Source organism: Aricia agestis, chromosome 5 (genome assembly GCF_905147365.1).
Source record: "Aricia agestis chromosome 5, ilAriAges1.1, whole genome shotgun sequence".
Lineage (NCBI taxonomy): Eukaryota > Metazoa > Arthropoda > Insecta > Lepidoptera > Lycaenidae > Aricia > Aricia agestis.
In genome coordinates, this window is record NC_056410.1 from 19,288,948 (window position 1) to 19,310,913 (window position 21,966).

The following is a 21,966-nucleotide window of genomic DNA, read 5'->3' on the forward strand; positions in this document are numbered from 1 at the left end:
ATTAGTAAGTTCGCAACTTAACAGTCAAATCGATGAAAGCATCTTAGCTAAGACCCTAGTAGATGAATCTAGCGGCTATCTTCATATTCAAACCTTGAAAAAATTGCCAACAAAAGTGAATAATTGCCGTAAAAAGAATAACGATTAAAAAACTTTAACAAAACGGCCGGAATTTTAAAAGCAATTAATGAAAATCAAGCGAATGAAGTTGTCAGAATTGTCTGTTTATTTTTTATTTTTTTGTTCACAGGTAATTCGCTGTCGGATACTTCGTAGATAAATAGAACTTCCTGGGATCTGGGAAACTCCGGCTCATGTTCGTTTAAAAACGGTAACTTTTAACGTGTAAGTACCGCAATACCAACCTTCCACGAAATCGAATTTTAGCAAAATTTTGGTACCTACTTAACTATGAAGTGGTACCAGAGTTTTTTTGCTACTGTGGCGGTACCCACAATTCGCCTCACATTCCTGCATCGCGCTATCGAAGTTTTCTGAGCGCGTCGAGGAATGCGTGCGTGGAGGCCGCAAAGAAAGATCTTCCGACCGAGCGAGGTGTTATGCTCGGTCAGGCCGAAGCCCACGTGATACATTTCAGCTGTCGTATATATACCGATGCGCTCAGAAAACTTCGATAGCGCGATGCAGGAATGTTAGGCGAATTGTGGGTACCGCCACACTACCATCCCAAACATCCCCAAATATAAACCCCAAAAACCACTTAAAACTTACATCACTTTAATTAGCTAACTACAATAAGTCGGTCCTGCGCCTGATCTGTCAGTCAGTCGTGTCAGTCTTCCGTCCCACTAGGTTATGAGAGTAAAGGAATAGAGAGTGCTCTCGTGCACACACTTGGGCACTATAAAATTACTCCTTTCAATGAAACCACGTCAGTTACGCAGGAGGCCACCGTCACCGAATCCGGTGTGGGAGTTATAATAATATTTTATTATTAACTACAATAAGTCTCAACTGGAATCGCAAGCAACCCAATGATATAGTCAATTTTTATACGTAACGTTATACCGACTAAACTATCAGCCGGTATATTATGATTTGCAGTTGTATCTAAGTAACTGTTTTGTATATCGACCTGCTACTGACATACTATGCTATGCACAAACAAATTGAGAGCTGCAATCAACTCTCGATCATAACATCTAGTCCGTGATACATTGCCGCATACCAAGGTCAAATCAGAACTGTACTTATAAATGGCTACGTAATGGATGAATTCGAGAAAATGTGTTACCTCTCACTTTCTTGGAATTCGGGCCCATACGTGAAAGTGAATATTCGACTTCATTGATACTTCTTGACCTTTACTATGAATGGTTTGCAATCAGCGCTAGTTTGGGAAATATTCGGTAACTCCAACAATTAGAATAACATTTTCATCGTTTATCTTAATAAGCGAGCGAAAGTGTATACATTGATAATATTTTTCTTTCTTTCGTAGAGAAAGGTTAAACATTGACATACATTTTTAATACTCATCTTTGTGTATGATATTTTATAATGATTTTCTTATCATACGAAGGAAGGGAGAGAACGTAATATTTCTTTTAATATTTTAACCAAATATAAACTTTAATCTAGACTGCTCAATCAATAGATTCTATTGACAAACCTATGCCTACTGTACATAATAAAAAAAGCCAAAAAAAACTTTAAAAAATAACATAAGGCTGGATTTTTATGCGACGCACGGTTTAGCGGCTACATTTCGAGATTACAATAATATACAGTACTTACCTGTAGGCAGTCTAAGTTAAGGCTGTCATGAATGCAGCCTTAACTTAGACTGCCCAATCTTCAGATTGAATTGACTTAATATATTGTGCTAATAGCTTACTGTACAAAAAAAAGTGAAACAACACTTCACAACTACAGTTTGAGTAATGTCAAAATAATCTATTTAATATAATAAAATAATCTATATACGTGGGAGAGCCAGGCACGAATGGGCCGACTCGACCGGAGAAATACCACGCTCTCACAGAAAACCGGCGTGAAACAGCGCTTGCGCTGTGTTTCGCCGAGTGAGTGAGTTTACCGGAGGCCCAATCCCCTACCCTTATTCCCTTCCTTGCCCTCCCCTATTCCCTTCCCTTCCCTTCTCATCCCTACCCTCCCCTATTACCCTATTCCCTCGTAAAAGGCCGGCAACGCACCTGCAGCTCTTCTGATGCTGTGAGTGTCCATTGGCGACGGAAGTTGCTTTCCATCAGGTGACCCGTTTGCTCGATTGCCCCCTTATTTCATAAAAAAAAAGAAACAACACTTCACAACTAAAGTTTGAGGAATGTCAAAATAATCTACATATAACAGTGTGACATTCTTGCGACAACTGTTATGTTTCAAATCTGTATTCAGGGCGCGCTGAGTCCTATAACGGTTGTAAACTGTTCATTCTAATTATCGTATAAAATCGCCACTGGAACTAGGCGGTCTTTTCCCGTTAAATCATTTAAATAATAGCCTATATTATTAACTTGTTCATTGAAACTTATCATACTTCAACACTAATAGTGTGTCTGTCTAGAAATCTCTTGGTAAAACTGCTCAACCAATTTTGGTTACAACGATATTTTGAGATAAAACCATAGTTTTTGTCCCAAAAATTATACTACTCCAGCGGTATAAACGAACAGCGTAACCAAGTTATAAATAGACGTAAGTGAAGGCTGAAATTTAAGATGAAATGAAAACAAAATTGTTGCCAAAAAAAAGTAGTTTATGCACAATTAGTGTTTTGCGTTCAACATCAACGATTCTGCGTTTATTTTCTTGTCTTAAAAGTTTTTTTACTAATATGCAACTGGAGTAGCGTAATATTAAGTAAATAGCGTACTATACAAAATTGGTAATAGTGTAGACCACTCTATAACCAATTTTGTTAATAAACTGTACATAATTTAGTTTTACACAATATATTTTATTTTCGAGATGTTTTTTTACATTTGATCACTTTGAATATTACAATGTAACGATATAACTGGCATGTTTTAATTGCGATTTTGATTGTGTTAATTTTACTCAACTTACTAGTCTGCGGTGTCAATGTCACTGTCATAGGTTCTCGACCCACTTCGAGCACGCGAGGAATAAAACTGCATAGATTTGTGCATAATATTATAACTGAGTAGAATTCCTATTTATGTTTAGAAAGCTAGACACTGTTTTTAGGTTTCCTAGAAGACATTAGCTGCGAAATAATAAGCTGAAGTATTTTTTCTAGCGTGTAGTTTTACTACATAATCTTTGAAAAGGAAAAGATTTAATATTACGTATTTTTATTTCATGCTGAAATCGCTGAATATAAGGTTAAGTAATCGCAGCATGAAAAGGGTTAAAGTGTCCCAGTGCGGTCGATTTGACCCTAGACGTCTCAAAGGATTAGAGGGTTTAACTGTTATATTTATGAAGGAAATTCTCACAAAAGAAACAGTTTTTTCTTGAGCTAATAGTAATAGACTCTATTAACTGTATGTTCGCTAAAACCTTCAACTTAAAGGGTGTTTTCCTAAACTATATTAACAGTTAACAAGTGCGCTCAGTGGTCACAGGTGGTGCTCACCATAAAGTTAATATACCTAGCGGAATAGAGCAACAATCTCGAGCTGTCAAACGTAACCGAAATTGGTTTCATCTGTGTGTAAAAATATGTGTACGTATACACTTACTCAAGCATGATTGAACATGATTTCTATAAGATTAAATTGTCAACGTGCGGCACGTGCCGACTGGACGTCAAAAAAAGAGTGCTGTTGTCATGTATCACACGTCTCTTTTTACCACGCAGTGTTACTGATAGTGACATCTCTCTTGCTCAGGCCTTTGTTTCTCTATTCCACTAGGTATATTAACTTTATGGTGCTCACTAACTCTCACGTTTGGCACCTCAGAAGCCAATCAAATCTCATCAAAACGCACTGTCTAAATTTCGTATCATACAGTTTGTTTTCCTGGTAATGTAATATTCAATAATCATGCACGACGTTTATACAGAACTAGGCTATATCAATAAATTTCCCAACGGAATATCGTTTAATTGTGAACCGTTATGTAATACTTTAGCAACGTCCGTTAGATGTCCTAGTCTAAATCATAACTTCCTCTATTTAAAGTAGGTTAAATTCGTTTTCGATGACAGGTGTGCGCATGCTGATACATATCTTTAGAGCTCTGACTAATTACAGTAAGAGCGTGAAGTTTTCTTTCATAATAATAAAAGAAATAACCTAATACTGTAATACGTCATATTTAAAAAGTTTTTAACTTACTAATTTACCTTGCACCAATCTGGACTAAGGCTAAACCTATTTTAATATTATTGCATTTTCTGCTGTAACAATATTATTATACAGGTTAAATTTTATTATACGTGGTAATATTTTGTAATATTCCAAAATTACTGGGGCTGGGTCGATTTTATGAATTTGCACAAATAATATGAACCACGAAGAAAACCATTGCTTGCTGGTAAACTTGCTTTTTATTGGCGAAGTTAAAATATTTTGCCCGTACAACGAAGCGTAAATCTTAAACAAAGAGGAGGAACGAGCGAGGTGCCAATTAACTTTAACCTAGACTGGCGCAACCGGGCCTCAGTATTCCATATTAAAACACACTATATCCAATATTGCTTAATTGAATTTTGTAATTTTGTGGTCCCGAAACCTAATTATATCGAACTAAGTCAATGACATCTGTTAAATCATTTCCGTTCTGGTAATTAAAGCTTCGATTGTAACCGATGAATGGACGCGCTAAATATCAAATTGATTTATTATCACAGTTAGCGGTCAATGGTTAAATATAGTTACTTTTCAATATTTAAATTGTTTGAGGCTGGAATAACACGGTATAAGCGAACGCTCACTAGACATGACAGTCGACTTTTGCCGAGTTTCTAAAGTTATTCACAGAAATCTGTATTCGACAACGTAACTACAATTTACCGACCCAACGCTAGCCAATCAAATATCCCAGTGAATCGACAAACTTCTGTCAGTAAACCTCAAAAACCAGGCATTATTACTTGACATATAAAAATAAAACAAAAATCTTCACAGTTTATAAATTGAAGATTTTTGTATTCTTTATTACAGATTTTTAAACTTTAAACTCGCATGTTGTCGAGTTACTCAGCCACTTAAAATAGCGTGTCGTATACACAATAATTATACAAAGTAATAACGAATTACTGAAACAGAAGTTACCACAAAGCGTGCGAGTGTTTCAAAACTATTCTTTTAACCAAAGAGGTCAGTTTGTAATTCTCTCACATTGATAATGGTCAATTCGGTGCGGCGTGCCCTAATTATGTGCTTGTAATTAAAATATGTAGGCTTAGGCGTCGATCACACGGTGTTTTTGAACCTATCCACATTACTATAAAGTAGATATTGATACGTCTTGACGACTCGAATCGGGGCATGTCACAGTTAAGCATTATATCCAGTTATATCAGATGACTTTGGACAATGCTAATGCATTGCTCTAATATCCAAAGTACTTACTTTAAGAGAAGTCGATTCGTAAGCAGATGATGGACTTACGTTTTTTGGTAGCGTTATGTCAAACACAGCCGACAGATGATAACTTGTATTATGACAGATGATTACGTACTACGCCCACCTAGGAAACCGCCCAAGGGAAAAGCTTTCTTCACCGAGATATCAAAGACTTCATTAATCTTCTTTAAAGCTTTGTAGTCGGGAAGAAAAATAAAGGGCACCAAGTCAATATAAGAAGTCAATTTTTACACCACACAGCCTCACAGGCAATTGGGAAAGATCCATCAATATACGGATTATAAACGCCAAATCTTAAATCTTTAAACGTTTAAATATTCTTGTAATTGGAATCTCGGAATCGGCTCTAACGATTTTCATGAAATTTAGTATATAGGGGGTTTCGGGGGCGATAAATCGAACTAGCTAGGAAGCATTTCAAGAAAATGTCATTTTATTCGCGTTTCATCGAATACCTAGTAATGGTCAAATAGCTAGTATAATTTAAACTAGCTAAAAGCCGAGCTTTGTGAGGGTTCGCGTCGTCTGCACACCTTGACTGACTGATTATAACACATCTACATACAAATAAAAATTACTATGTTAAAGCACAAATCAATAGGCGTGATAGTTTTTCCGTAAAGTCTACCACAAAATGTTCAGATTAGCAATTATAACTTTCTTCTGTACAACATTCTATAAGCCCTAGTTATACGATATTATGTATAGGAAATAATGAAAGAAGATAATACATAATAATTTCAGCCATATACAATTTCTAATTATGTCCTATTGTGGTTGCTGACGGAGCATAGACCAGGAGCCGGCAGCATAACTTCAGTTAGTACTCAAAATTTGGATGTATTTTAAGTACTGAATGAATGAATGAAATTGCACAATCACAGTTACAATAACAACACACATGAAAATAAAAACATAAAATTACGAGAGTACGTAAAGGTGGCTTTATTACTGAATATCAATTTCTTCCACTGCTTACGAAACTAATAATTGACTATTTAAAACCGATAGAAGTTCATGAAAAATTATCTAACAGTGTCATTATGTTTTTTAATATGCAATGATAATATTATGTCTTGACTTGAGAATAATATGTCAAGTCAGGAGATGGGAAGACGACTTGAAACAGACTGCGGGACCATTCTGGTTGAGCGTAGCAAGGGACAGAACACACTGGAAAGAATCGGAGGAGGCCTTTGCCAAACGGCACACCGAACTTAGGGATCTCTTGTAACCCTTTGTTTATGGAATAAAAGGCTATTATTATTATTAATAATAATAATATGTCTACTGTCTAGTTTATCAGAAAACTCTTTATAAACGCTACGGAAGTCTGAACTCACTCAAACAGTAATTCTGTGGATTGAAATCCTGACTTAAGTCTTTAATTAAGCATTATTATTAAACTTTAAGTACAAGCCCAAAATTTATTATTTCATCGTCGGCTCCTAGACTATAAAGCTCTCTATGAACATAATAAGCGATTCTCAGAGGCGTGGGAAGAGGTTACGAGGGCGCGACGCCGGATTACCACAGTATAAATATATACAGTAGTGTAACTTAGTCGTGTCCTTGAAATAAAACTTATTCAACACAATGTAACTTTACCGCGCTCGCGATGGACAGCATTGTTATCTAAATTCACGGTTATGTGTGCGTGAGTCTAATTTAGATGGTTGAGTATGAAGTTGCTACTGTTTATTATTTATATTGTAGTTACGAACGAAAGGTTTAATCACAACGTAACAATTGACATTAATAATGGTTAAACAGTGTATTATTATTTTACAAATAATATTTATATTTTTAATTATTACTAAATGTTGCTTACAGCCTTCAACTACGTTTATTCCACCAAAATTTGTTTGACTGTTCGTAAGTATACATTTTCGGCAATAAGAACTTTCCTATACACTTTTTCGGAATTTAAAAAACGAATGTTCGAATCTATTCAGTAGTTTGAGCGTGTTTATAATATACGTTTAGAAAAAGAGCAAGATTATATATGAATTGATTAATAACTGATTTTGCTTGCTTCATTTACAAAACAGAGCAGTGAACTTTTTTAATTTTCCGAAAAAAATATTAAAGGAATACTCTACCTTCTCTACTATCATAATATTACTTACGTAGTAATTATTTAGTAATTATAATACTACTAAAAAAGTTTGTAACATATACTTACGTTATCTAATAAAATATTCATACATAAAAAAAAATTGCATGACTAAGAACAATAAGGAAACAAATTAAAAGATTTTACGGCGGGTTGATTGTCGGTATATTATAAGCCAACATAATATTAATAGTCTATATATCTTATAAAAATACTTTGATTTTATTGGATTTTTCAAGTCATATTGATAAGCTATAATAGCATATTTTGTGTGTTCGCGTTCTTTTCTTTGTAATTTCGGCCGCTTTGTATCCAAAACGTAATAATAATTATTATTATTTTTAAAAGTTTTCATTATTCCTATACAGTGCATGTGTCCCGACACCAGTGTCCGAGCCTTTAATGTCATGATGTATGGCATATTTTATCGAAAAATCGGCTCTCAAATTTTTCTCTCTCACGGTTGTAAAATGGCAGCCGTTTTAGTTTGTATCGGGCTCTCAAGTCTCATACTAATCTGACCAATACTTCTCATGACATTAAATAATCAGACACTGGTGTTGGGACACATTGTATATGTATAATATATTTTAAGATAACATAAAAATCTATGAGAACACTTCATTTGATACGTATAGTCTTAATCATTTCCATAAAAATTAGGATTTCCAAAACTTTTTTTTAATAGTCAATTGATGGACAAAATTATTATAAAAGTAAAAATTGTTGTAAAAGGATGTAATAAACGCGACAATGACTTTGAATTTCGTGGGATTGTCTTTATTGGTCAAATTTTAGCAATAGTAAAGCGGATATTTACACACTTACCCTCGTATGATAATCGAGTTTCGCTTTCACAATGGTGACTGGTTAACAAGCAGCCTATGTACATATATTAATATATTTTGTATAGAAGTGTTAATGTGTAAGGCGACGCCTTGATAATTTGGCTGTAGATATAGATTTTTCTCAGCAATGACTAAAGATAAGAAATTAAAGTTCATTGTCAGTTTTCATCATGTCTTTCTCTTTGTATCACGGTTTTTAAATTAAGTACTCGACAAAAACTATTTTGTCGCTTACGCCCTTTCCGTTTCTTGCTGTTCCATTTCTTGTTTTCTATGAGAGGCCGGCCTAAACTAAAACATATCCAACACGGTAGCGGCTTCTCCTATCTTCACATTTAATATTTTTTTGACTTTAAACTCAGTCACTTAGAGCTAACTTGCTTCTCTAAAGAAGCAGGTTTTCATACTAGTAGACTAGACCCGCGTTCTTGTAATAACATAGTAAGCTTTTATTTAAGACTTCATTATAATAAAATTATATTACGTAATTATGTATAATATGCACTAACAACAACATTACTGAGACTTATGTGAATACATAATAGTTTTACAGGCGTTATAACCATTGTGTTAAATTTTATTACAATCGTTAACCTTCAATCGAATTTGATGACTCATGAAATGAAAAACGTCTTTTTGAGTTTATATATTTTATCGTGTTTCTATGTAACAGTTAATAAAATAAAACTACTACCGGTTATTCATTATCTTATGATAATGTGAGTAAGTACAGATTGTTTAAAAAGTAACTTTACATAAACCGCGCCAGTTTTTGTGGTGGAAAATTGTCGACTTCTCAGAGCCAATTTCTGTAGAAAAACAAATTTAAATTCTTCCTTTAACTGTTTGTTATTAACAGCTCTGGTTAAATTACAAAACTTAGGTCTTCCAAAAATTACACTCACCAATCCGGAAAATTACACTATCAAAGAACTAAAACTGCTATAAAGAACCTCATACGCGCATTTTAATAAAGTACGGTATATTACGCGGAACTGTACAGCTAATTAAAGGTTCTTTCAACATAATATTTTATCGTCTTAAACATTTATTTCCTAGCCGAAAGGAAGCCGTAACGTTTTCTAGTAATATCAAACATTAAACTAGAAACGATCGTTTCCTCGCGAGAATTAAGTTTCAATAAATATAATATATCCGTTATTGTGGTTGGCACAGTCATAAAAGTTATTACGTCCTTTGTCCCTTAATTGGGTCTGATTTGAGTTAGAATAAGTAGGTTCTGCTTCAGAGGGTAGGCCCTAGCCTGTAATTTGTATGAATTATGATGACGATCTCCGAAACAGAAACTCATAAGTCGAAAGGTAACTTCATTAATTAAAAAACTTCTTGGAATGATAGCTTCTGTGTTTAACCCCTGCATTTTCACTCCCATTCTGGATAACCGGCGTCGTAAAAAAATTATACATTATACATTTGGATCAAACATAGCAAGTGTATGCTATAACCTACTTATAACTTATAAGATATAGCACTAAATAGTTAAATACCACAGTTTTTGCTCAAATAAAAGATTCCGTTTAATTCCATTAAGTCCCGTCTTAAACCTATATATAGGTTATAACCCTATACGTGGGAGAGCCATGCTTCGACAAGAATGGGCCAGCTCGACCGGCGAAATACCACGTTCTCACAGAAAACCGGCTCGAAACAGCGCTTGCGCTGTGTTTCGCCGAGTGAAGTTTACCGGAGGCCCAAACTCCTACCCTATTCCCTTCCCTACCCTCCCCTATTCCCTTTCCTTCCCATCCCTACCCTCCCCTATTACCCTATTCCGTCTTAAAAGGGCGGCAACGCACCTGCAGCTCTTCTGATGCTGCGAGTATCCATGGGCGACGGAAGTTGCTTTCCATCAGGTGACCCGTTTGCTCGTTTGCAATCTCTCTCGTAAAATCTCGTATTTCATAAAAAAAGACTAATTGGTAACTATAGTTATAGCGTGTTTACGAACTGAGAATTACTAGTAAAGAAAAAAAACTAAGGTTACATTCAACGCTTCCCTGATGAGATCATGCTGACTAATTATAGGATCCTAGGACTGGTTTCAAACGGATGTAACATTTAGGAGTGCAACTAAATGTTTAGTGAACTAAGTGACTAATACATTTTCACCTACATGCTCCTTAGAAGCTAGACCTAAACGGAGCTTTCACCAATTCACTTCCTCAGTCACCATTAGGGACAGTTTACGTTGCTACATCCCAAGGCGCTCGCGCTAGGAATTACCATGTAATGTGCACTGACCTTTTGACGCCATTCGATATATTTGGTAGTTAAAGACGCCAATATTTTCTGATAACTTTTTCATAGCCCAAGGTAGATAAGAGAAGAGAAATTTTAAGTTTCTTATGCCTAACTAAACGTACTTTATAATCTGTACACGATGTACGAACTCGAAGAAGCTGCATAATATAAGCTGCCCATTTTTGACGCTGATTATGCCATTTTCCAATCGCGGTGATTATGTGACAATTAAATCGGTAACATACATTGATCTTTGTTTATATTAAGATCAAATCGGAACATGTAGGTCACACTTAAGTGGAAGTGTAAGCAAACGGCAGCAATCATTGTTCCACCGCGTTATTGTCTCAGGCGGCATGGCAGGCCTCGCCCCACTTCGCTAATGAATTTAGCCGCTCAACTCTTAGCCCATTACGATCGCACGTGACGGACTCTTTCTCTGTTTGAGTTTGATATTCTGGAAATGAATGAAATAGCATACCGATAACTACCTTATAAATAAACCGTTACCGCTAAGATTTTGTCCAAAATCATTATTAGAATGCTGTTTTAATTATCAATAGATCGTTAGATGTTTATGTTTGACGTATCAAATGATTGGGAACGGGATTTAAGTAACTAGTAACTACCAACTATGTATTTACCACAGGCACAGTAATCTCTGCTATAACATTAGACAAGACAAAAACGATTTAGGAAGTCCAGAAACCAAAAATGTAAAATTGTAGAGTCAGATAGAAAATGTCCTTAAAATATTTCAATTTTTGTTACGCATGGCAATAACCCTATTTCTGGGCTTCATTTCTCTTGACATAATATAATATGAAAGTAAATAGTGATATAATAAAATAATTTACCTTTATTCACGTAAAATGTTGTCAGCAATTTAAATAAATCTTCCAACGAAGCTCGCGCTCGTTCAGGCGATGTTAAAAATACACGTTTATTTAATTATAAAGATAAAAGAGAGGCAGAAATTAATTGTTTGTCGGGATGTTTGTTTAAAATTGCAAGAGAAACATAACTTTTTATTTATACATAAATGGGTTATTAAATTAATTGAGTAAGGACGTGATTGCTTAATTGTTTAATAACTACAATAATATTTAAGCTTTTATGACCTAAAAATGAGAAATATGAATGTTATTGATTAGGTGTATAACAACTGTAAATGGCCTATCCATTTACAGTTGTTATAACAACTGTAAATGGCCTATCCATTTACAGTTGTTATAACAACTGTAAATGAATAGGCCTTCTACAGTAAATGGATAGGCAATAAATAGATTACATTGGGAATAAGTGGATTACAAATAATATTGTTTTGATTACTGACTTATAAATTAGTCGGTAAATAATTATTCAATAGTAAAAAAAACTCTTACATAATATTTTATAAGCAACTCAATTCTAATATTAATTTTACGCTCATAATATTATGCTCTATTTTTTAATTGAATTCACAAATAATACCTGTTAGTTTAATTTAACTTTAAGCTTCGATTTAAAACCGAGCTCTGTGTCAAAACTTTGAAATGCCATTTGATATTCGCCGGGAGCTTTTAAAATTAAATAAAAAGTTAATTCATGGTCTCACCCGAACGTTGAATTTGGTTTATTAAATGGCTTGTCCCTATTTCATGCGTTTATTGAATAAAGGGTCGGTCCTACAAAATTATCAGGTACTTAAACTTTTATGGGACGAAATTACGAATATTGAAATTGTTAACCATTCTTCCAATGGGTGTTTTGAAAGTATACCAGCCCGGCTACAATAGTTTAATTGACATTATGGAACATCATTTCATGTTGAACCAATACTCTATAATTCTATATTATTACACTTTATAATAATAACTAATTAGTACTATACCCTGCCATGCTTGACCTGTTTTTATTAAAATTAAACTCGTTCAAATACAAGAACAATAAATAGTTTTTAGCGCTTGTAAAGAAAATAAACACTTGATTTTCTTCTTCAGGTTGTCTGGAATCACGATAAATATCTATATAAAACTGAAGTCAGTTTTATATAGATATTTATCGTGATTCCAGATAACTTAAACGTATATGTAACCTAGACGTGAATGAAGTCATTCATCTATGAAGATAAATCTAGTATATAAAATTCTCGTGTCACAATGTTTGTGAGCGAACTCCTCCAAAACGGTTCAACCGATTTTAATAAAATTTTGTATGTTCATTGGTTAGGCATGAGAATAGATTTTTATCTACTTTTTTATATTGATACTAGAAATAATTTGTAGTTTGCCGGGTGTACCTCACACTTACGTGTTTACAGCACAATACAACGTTATGATGTTTGTTACAGATCTACGATGTTGATAAGGTGTCGGGCGGCACTGTGTGCCGTCGCGCTCCTGTTCCTCGCCGCGCCAGCTACCTCGCAGGTAACACGATCTAAAATAACTAGATTCTCGTAAAATATATGCCGTGGAACCGTACATTTTTAAAGTATCAGAAGGCTTAGCATGACAACATTAGAAACGGGAAAGAATGGGCATACTGATAGATATTAGTGACAAAATGGCAGATTTCCTTGGTCTGTCTGTCACTTTGTCTATTCTTCTAGAAAGAAATCGTTTCTATGGTGACCATGCTAAGCATGCAAATGTCTTTCCAGTGGCTTAATATAACACTAAAGGGTAGAATGGAAAAAAAATTGCTATATGACTTGCCTCCGAAACTACTCTACAGATTAATCTGTTGAGAATAGATATTATTAATATAGTCATATTGGCAATTCTTGAAGGATGCATGGTTTTTGCGGAAATCTCTTGAGATATTGTAAGAGTAGAGGCTGGTTCTATCACAAAATTCGGGCGCTGGAACACCTCTATGTCGAATACCCTTGACACCCAAACATTTTTGGGTTTTACATTAAGTAAATCTTATTAATGCATGTAACTTTACTTTATTAATTTTTGTGTAAGACTGTTTGGAGACCATAATAAACGAAAATGAAAATGAAATACCTTGCTCTATGTTTAGTACTCGCTAATGTGTCAATGTGCAAGCAATTCACTGCATTCTTAGTGGATAAGCAATAACTGCTTATCCGCTAAGAATGCAGTGAATTGTGCAAATATCAAAGGGGGTTTTAGCATTTGTGTTGATGATCATGATGAGTGATGACTTACAGCTTTTTAGTTAGCTGTTATAATATCATAATATTGTCTAGTACCTAAAAATACGTGTATAAGTAGCATCTAGTTATTTAACATCAATGCCACTAAACGTTTCCGAAACAACACACGGCACTTAAATTTTGTATGAATGTGTGTTAAGAAACTAGGTAATGAGAAAGTTTACAATAAGAGTCAAAAACTATTTTAATAACTCTACTGCAGCTCTACTAACTTACAAGTCGCTTCTTTAAGTTTACTTTCAGTTTTTCGCTTAAATATAGAGTTTTGAGCAGTATTTTAAGTTTAACTTTGGTTTTACGTATAAAATAGCGTCATACCTTTCTATCAGACACAGGAAAATGTAAGAATATCCGTATAATTAGAAAATTCCATTAAAAATAGAAGTCGAAATCCTACTAAGCCTTAAAACTATTAAACCATTTTTAAGGTTCCGTACCCAAAGTGTAAAAACGAGACCCTATTACTAAGACTTCGTTGTCTGTCCGTCTGTCTGTCTGTCTGTCTGTCTGTCTGTCTGTCTCCAGACTGTAACTCAAGAACGGCTATAGCTAGACTTCTGAAATTTTCACAGATTATGTATATCTGTTGCCGCTATAACAACATATACTAAAAATAAAAAAAATAAAAATGGACAGATTTTCCGCTGTGTTCAAACATCCAGAAAACAGATTTGGCTATATTTTACAAAAAAAAACATAGGAACATAGATCAAGCCTTTCTTTAATCTTTAATGAAATGGTACTTAAATCGGTTAAGTTTAGGAAAAGGAATCAGGGGACAACGAATCGTTGATTTTCTGCAGTAGTCTCTATCGCGTTCTGCGGTATAGGCTTGAGGTAAGGGAGACAGCTATAGATATTCCACGTACTATTTTTTCATTTCTCTGGTATATCCTCTTAATTCGCTAATTTAAATCTATTAGAGCATTTGTTCGTATACTATAGGTTCTATCGGCCATCGCGGTAATGAATACAAACGACTTCCTTCAATACTCCCATTGTGAGGGGAAACAATCTTGGTATTGGCGATTTGTAACATGGACTACGTGCGGTATACGGGCTGGTTGAAATGGTAAAGGTTGAAAATTATCAATAACCGGACTGCCAATAAAGTGATTAAAAAAACCTCTAGTAACATCCAAGTTAGAGTAGGAAGTAACATATTTAAATAAGTTATCCAATTTGGATAACTTATTTAAAAAATCTTTTTCTCCTAAATACGACAATTCCATTCTGCTTTGGGCATTTGCAATTTAACATTGAGGTTTATGATTTAAGACACGTCTTATTTAAAAAAACTACAATTAATATACTATCAGAGAAGTTGATTCCCAGGGAGATGGGGGCCTACGTAGTTTGGTCGCGTTACGTCAAACCCAGCCGTCAGATTACGACTTATTGAATTGACATAACCCAACCAACTGACGTACTATGTCCGTCAACTGCCTAGGAATCAATTTCCTCGATAGTAGATAATACCAGCCTTCTCCTCCTCTCTTGTAACTTTCATATTTTTTTTTCGACTTTTTAAAACTTGTTATGTTTTTAATTTTTTTATCGAGTTTACAAAATTCTCAATGACTATTTATAAAAGTTACAATATCCACCCCTTGTTCATGTTTAATAAGGTTAAACATAAAAATAGTAGGACTTTATAATATTTTTTTTATTTGTAGCCCCATTATAATACAGTTACACCCTGTATAACCGGAGCGCCATGAAGCGGATGTTAATAGTGCTATTGATTATCCCATTGTTGGTTTTTATTTCGATTGTTACTGTTTCGGATTATCTCTTCTACTAATTAGGTTTATGAGATGTTTCCACATAAATGTTAATAAGGGCTTCGTTTTGTATTTACTACTACGTTATGGACGGGTTATGTCAAGCCTAGCAAATAGATTTATCGAATCAATATGAGTTGACATAAACAAAATGAAATGAAGTTATGATAATTATGTCTAAGGGGCTGTTTCACCACTTACTGATAAGTGCCGGATAGCTTATTTGACAGATAGAGTATACTCTACTACTACTTATTTGACAAATATACTCTAAGTTGTGGATAGCCACTTATGAGTAAGTGGTGAAACAGGCCCTAAATCAGTTAAAAATTAACACTTTAAGAACGTCTACATGAGGCCTATCACCGGTTCGGAAACTAACCCGGCGAGAAGAACCGGCGTAAGAAACTCGCGCGCAACCTTTTACTTAAATGATGCGAAAATTTTTCTTCAACAGCCTAAACTATTCATGTCTTTGTAAGTATATTTTATTATTATTATTATTTTAGTTTTTTTGTCCCACTGTAATTATTAATCTTTTATCCTGATCTGTATTAAGAATTACAGGAATTTGAGCATCTGAAAGGCGTGTTAATAAAACTGTCTTTAAAATCTTTCAATCCCCTTACAATAGGCTTGATGACTTTTTTTTTCTTATTGGTAATTGAAAGACCCTTAAAAAATAGAAACATCGCTGAAAGAATGAATCTGATAGCTTAAAAATTCACCAAGATATGACAATTCAAACATCTCATAAAATAGACCTGCCCGAAACGCTCCATACAAAGTGCTACGAAAGACTGACGTCACTCTTTCGTAGTTTGTACGCATCGGGAGAGAACTTTGTTCGACAGATATATTAAATATTGCGTTTATGAAAGTGGTTTCATAACAAAAGTTGCTTTTAATTGCATAAGTTATCGATTGGTATAGAAATATTAAATTTAATTGAAAAAAAAATCGACTTGATTATCTAACTTTAAAGGCGCATAACAAAAAAAAAATGCTATAGAGCTGTAATTTTGGGAACACTTATTTTTTACCGTGATTTCTTTATTTTATTAACAAAATTCGCTAATCTTTGACCTTGTCATCATGCGTATTTATTGCTACATAACTTTATTTTTCGTCCTAAAAATGTCCAAACTCCAAAGTAATCGTCTACAAAATGTGTCCGAAATATTAACATAATCCCGACGAATCCACCAGGGATACATTATGAACTGTTGACGTCGACATTTCGTAAGTCGCTGGATAAACATGTTTGCGGGATGCACTCACTGTGTTTGGTCGAGTAAAAGCGTGTACCAGGCGGGTTGCCAATTGAATTTTAAAAATGTTTCAACATTAGATATTCAATTAAACTAAATAAATATGAAGTTTTAAGAGAGTTTTGGGGCTTATGAAACTATACTAGGAGAACTAGATAGGAAGTAACTAGAGGACATATATAGTATCTTCGGAACCATAGCATATCTTGGTGTAAAATCTTACTTTTTGTTTTTTTTTATGAAATAAGGGGGCAAACTAGCAGACGCGTCATCTGATGGAAAGCAACTTCAGTCACCCATGGACACTCACAGCATCAGAAGAGCTGCAGGTGCGTTGCCGGCCTTTTTAAAGGGGGAATAGGGTAATAGGGGAGGGTAGGGATGGGAAGGGAAGGTAATAGGGGAGGGTAGGGAAGGGAATAGCGTATATAGGGGATTGGGCCTCCGGTAAACTCACTCATTCGGCGAAACACAGCGCACGCGCTGTTTCACGCTGGTTTTCTGTGAAAACGTGGTATTTCCCCGGTCGAGTCATCCCATTCGTGCCGAAGCATGGCTCTCCCACGTCATGGTAGCATATACTTGGGATACATCTCATAAAACCAAAATCACCATATTATATTTCCATATAAATTTCGAGGAGTTCTCTCGATTACTTATGGATCACATCATCAGGTCACCACTTTTGTAAACATGGTACCAAATTTTGAAAATCGGATCATATACGGCCGAGTAATTGTTGAACTCACAAAAAATATTTAAAACAAAATATATCCACAGCCGAACATATAACCTCCTCCTTTTTGGAAGTCGGTTAAAAAGTGCATTGAAACGAGACGTGACTTTGATCATGCCAATTCAATAGCACTTATATACAGTATGTGTGAGGGTCAGTATGACTGCACCCGCTTCTAACTAAGAAATTTTTGACAATTTTTTTTTTGATTCGCAGGGGAAACCCTTCTAAAACCACCTGCGATTTGCCTTCAGCCGTATATATAGAGGAATGTCCTGGATGACAGGAGTTTATCCGTTCAATAGTGTTATTGATTATTGTATAATATTAGTTTTGCGTAGTCGTAACAGTTGCACTATTAAACAAAATATAATCTCGTATCCAAAAGGTCCTTAGAAAAGGGCGTATGTCGAATGTCAATTAAGCATTTGTGTACTAATCCACAAATGTTTTATTGAGTTATGAATGCAGTCATGTTCAATTGAGATCATTTAGGACAGACTGCATTTATAACTCAATACGTAATTTTTGAGGGTTGATACACAAATGCTTAAGGTCACAGCACACATATCAACTCGGAAAGGGATCGTCACCGTATCGCCTTTCGCCTCGCCGTCAACCAGGCGTCAATCTAACGTATGCACGTAACCAAAACGTATTTGTAGCGCCTGCACATCAACTCGGCTACGGCTAGGCGACGCCTCGCTTACGGCTCGGGGAAGGGGAAAGGGGCAAGGGTGGACGAAGAAATGTAAGCTTGAGTACGGAGAGAAGTAAGCACGGGGACGACGAGCCGTAAGCAGGTTGACGGCTAGTTGACCACGCGTCGCATCCCGGTTCGGAGCCTGTTCCGAAGCGAGGCGATTACTTTATGGTTCCACTAAGTGTGCGTTGCAGTAGAGAGTTTCATAAAAACAATATTGAACGGCTCGAGGCGATACGGTGCCAATCCCTTTCCGAGTTGATATGTGTGCTGTAATCTTTAATGCCTAATTAGACGTTAGACAATTTCCAAAATGACTAAATCTAAATAACCTCGCCGTTATTTATAATAACGGCGAGGTTATTTAGATTTAGTCATTGTGAAATGGATATCGATATGAACTCGATAGACACGCTAGCACGCCGGCCGCCCTTGGCCACACTTTCTACAGTTGGGTAACTAAACTGCTTCAGTTATCCACTGTTCAATTAACAAATCTGCATTCTATTCTCAAATAATAAGGCCGCATTTCCTGTGTGATAAGTGGAGGAAATGCGACCTTATGAAAATTCTGTAGTGTAAAAGCTGCTTAGCTCTACGATAAATATTACAAGACAATTTTGTGATTGAAACATTAATTTTAATGTAGTATAGTTATTAAGAAATATATTATTATACTTAATATATCTTATGTAAATATGTATTATTTATGCAATTACCTACCTTTATTTAAGTTTCATGTTTTAAATTTATCTTGTTTGTTTCAGGGCAACCTGTTCACATGTCCAAATGGTAAGTTAACAATTTTATCTGCGCCGAATATCACAATCCTCTGTTATATATATGTAGTATTTAATAAGTTATTACCTAGGTTTTTATTAACTTATAAATGATTTATATTTTATACAGAACTTAGCAAACTCCACCACTAAAAATACAAGCCTAAAAATAATATTTCAATCAAATTAACTCTTACAAAGAGGACTTCAAAGAATAAAACATTTCATACGTTAATATTGTAGAATGTAGCGCCTTTTTTAAACGGATTAAAACACATAAGCTTTGATATACAGTATGAAAACATTTCTAACTCGCTGAATAGTACTCCACTACACGTATTCGGATAATTTTCATATGTTTATTAATTTAGACAGCGCTCCGTGCTAAGAGGCTTCGTCTTACGACTACATTTACAAAATTAAATCTGACTCGGCTAACAAGTTTAAATGATATGCTCCTGTATAAGGGTTGGCAATATTTTTATACAAAAATAATTAATTGATTAATATGAAAAATCATTGTAAGCCCGGGCGCGCACTAGCGGCCAAACCGCAGCGGCCAGGTCGTGACGGCCATCGAGATACCTTACCTTAGTATGAAACCGCCATAGACTAGCGCACCTGGCCGCACGGCGGCCAGCGGCCACACCATACTTTCAATGGCCGCCGCGACCTGGCCGCTAGTGCACGCCTAAGCTTTACATCACCACCATAAAAAGATCTCTTTCAATGGTAGAATAGATAAAATGACAGATGGACAGAAGAACATAAGCTTTATCCACACTGTGCCTTTTTTTCTTCATCAAGGGCATGCGTTACAGCGCAGTCAACATAGCGCAGTGGACATAGCTATTTGTCAGTTTCTTGCCAAAGTCTAGTTCATTAAGCAGTTATTAATTCATAGTAGAATATCACTTAGATACTTTATTGCTATACCTTAATAAAATGGATTCTCATTAGGTAACCCAGGGGAAATTCTAAATAATATAACTTTCACCCTGAATTCCTCAAGTGAAGAAGTCGACCGAAGAAGGTCGCGACCCATAGGTTGAAAAGCACTGACCTGGGTTATAGGTTTCGTTTCGCTTTACGCCACTACATGGGCGGCATTGGTCGCTAGATTAATGTCCGTAAATAATTAAGTTCAGTTTTATTATATTTTTTGTGCACAATAAAGTATATTTGTTTGTTTCTTTGTTTAGATAGTGAAACCTTTAGCCAAGTTTGTAAGTTCGTAAAGTAGTTCATAAAATGGCATTTTATTCACCACACAATACCACACACCACCTTCAGTCAGTATTTGCTGTCGTCCTGTGTATGTGGCAACCCTGCATAATTCGCCCTCACAATCACGCACGTAAGCCACGAATATGATAAAGCCGCTACAACTTTGTCTCGTTAATGTTCTTCAAGAATTGTTTACATTTTCGACGAGTTTGTACCCCGTTATACATGATATAATATCATTTGTATGCTAATTAGATTATGTTCTGAATCCTTATTCTTAATCAGCTTTTGTAAATCACTTTTTTTGTTCAATTTCTTTTTAGAAACAAAGATATTCTGAGTGAATATACAAGCAAAGCAAAGTCTGCATCTTGGGTCCAACAGAAAATACTTAATTTGACACATCAGGTTTACATGTGCCATTCTTACGTCCGCCCCGGAGAGTCCCACATACCTAGGTGGTCCCCCGGGACCACCGAGGTATGTGGGAATGTGTTGCCCGGGGACCGGGGCGGGCCCCGGGCATGTGTAAACACATTCCCCCAACGCAAAAAAAAAGTTTACATTTACATGTACCATAGAAGAAATTGATTGATAGGTTGTTGACGGACCTACGTCATTTGGTCACATTATGTCAACTTAATGTAAGTCCAATATATGGGTCAATTCAGACCGCAACGAGGCGAGGCGCGACGCGACCTAAATTAGTATGGATTTGACAGATGTCGTCAGCGAATTCTTGCGCATTTGTCAAATCATCGCAAAGTCTTGCGAATTTTTCAAATCCATACTAATTTAGAAATGCATCTACGCGTCGCGTTGCGGTCCGAATTGACCCTAAGTCGTCATCTGTCGCGGTGAGTGATTGTGATTAAATGTGAAAGAACTAAGAAGTGAAGATATTAAAAAAAACTATGACATATACAACACCAAATTATTATAACCTTTTGAAAGAACCGTCAATTTCATAAACACCAACCGTAATTGAAAATCATTATTGACAGCCTTACTGACACTTGATGATGCCCGGTTTTGAAAGACAATATATGATGAAGGTTAGCTGGTGTTACAAAAGCAATATAATACTAGTTTATTAGTGATGTACTGTTTTTTGTTATATTTGACATGTGACCTCTGCTATAGAGCATTTACAACCCGAGAGACACTTTTTTCATTCTTCATTGCAGCAATATTACAGAGCCATTGAAACTGGAAAAATGCTTTAAACCATGAAAAAAATACCAAATAAGTATTATGTAGTTTTAAGTTCGTTGTTTCGAAATAAGCTTATAACACTTTAATATATTATCCGGAATAACAGGTATCCTATGCCTTTTTCAGGGACTGCAACATTTTCATAGCAAACTTTATAAAAATATTCTGTTTTGTGGTTAAAGCGCTAACAGTCAACAGATGAACAGACATACAAGCAGACAATTTTTAAGTTTTACAATAATTTTAGGCACAACTGTTACTATTATAGGTCTACTAGAAGCTGATGGCAAAAAGTGGGAAAATAAATTGACTC

General features: G+C 35.3%; 1 protein-coding gene across 3 annotated transcripts in view; it reads left to right on the top strand.

Annotated features, from left to right (window-relative positions):
• LOC121727460 (sushi, von Willebrand factor type A, EGF and pentraxin domain-containing protein 1) overlaps nt 1–21,966 on the top strand; it is a 107,463-nt gene that overhangs the window by 40,581 nt on the left and 44,916 nt on the right. For 2 of the 3 annotated variants that reach the window (XM_042115335.1, XM_042115337.1), the window contains exons 2-3: nt 13,102–13,180; nt 19,200–19,224. In XM_042115335.1, the coding sequence (XP_041971269.1) occupies nt 13,109–13,180; nt 19,200–19,224 (97 nt within the window). In that variant the 5' untranslated portion in view covers nt 13,102–13,108. Of the gene's footprint in view, nt 1–274; nt 346–13,101; nt 13,181–19,199; nt 19,225–21,966 lie in introns of those variants that run through there. The other variant, XM_042115336.1, reaches the window with a different exon arrangement.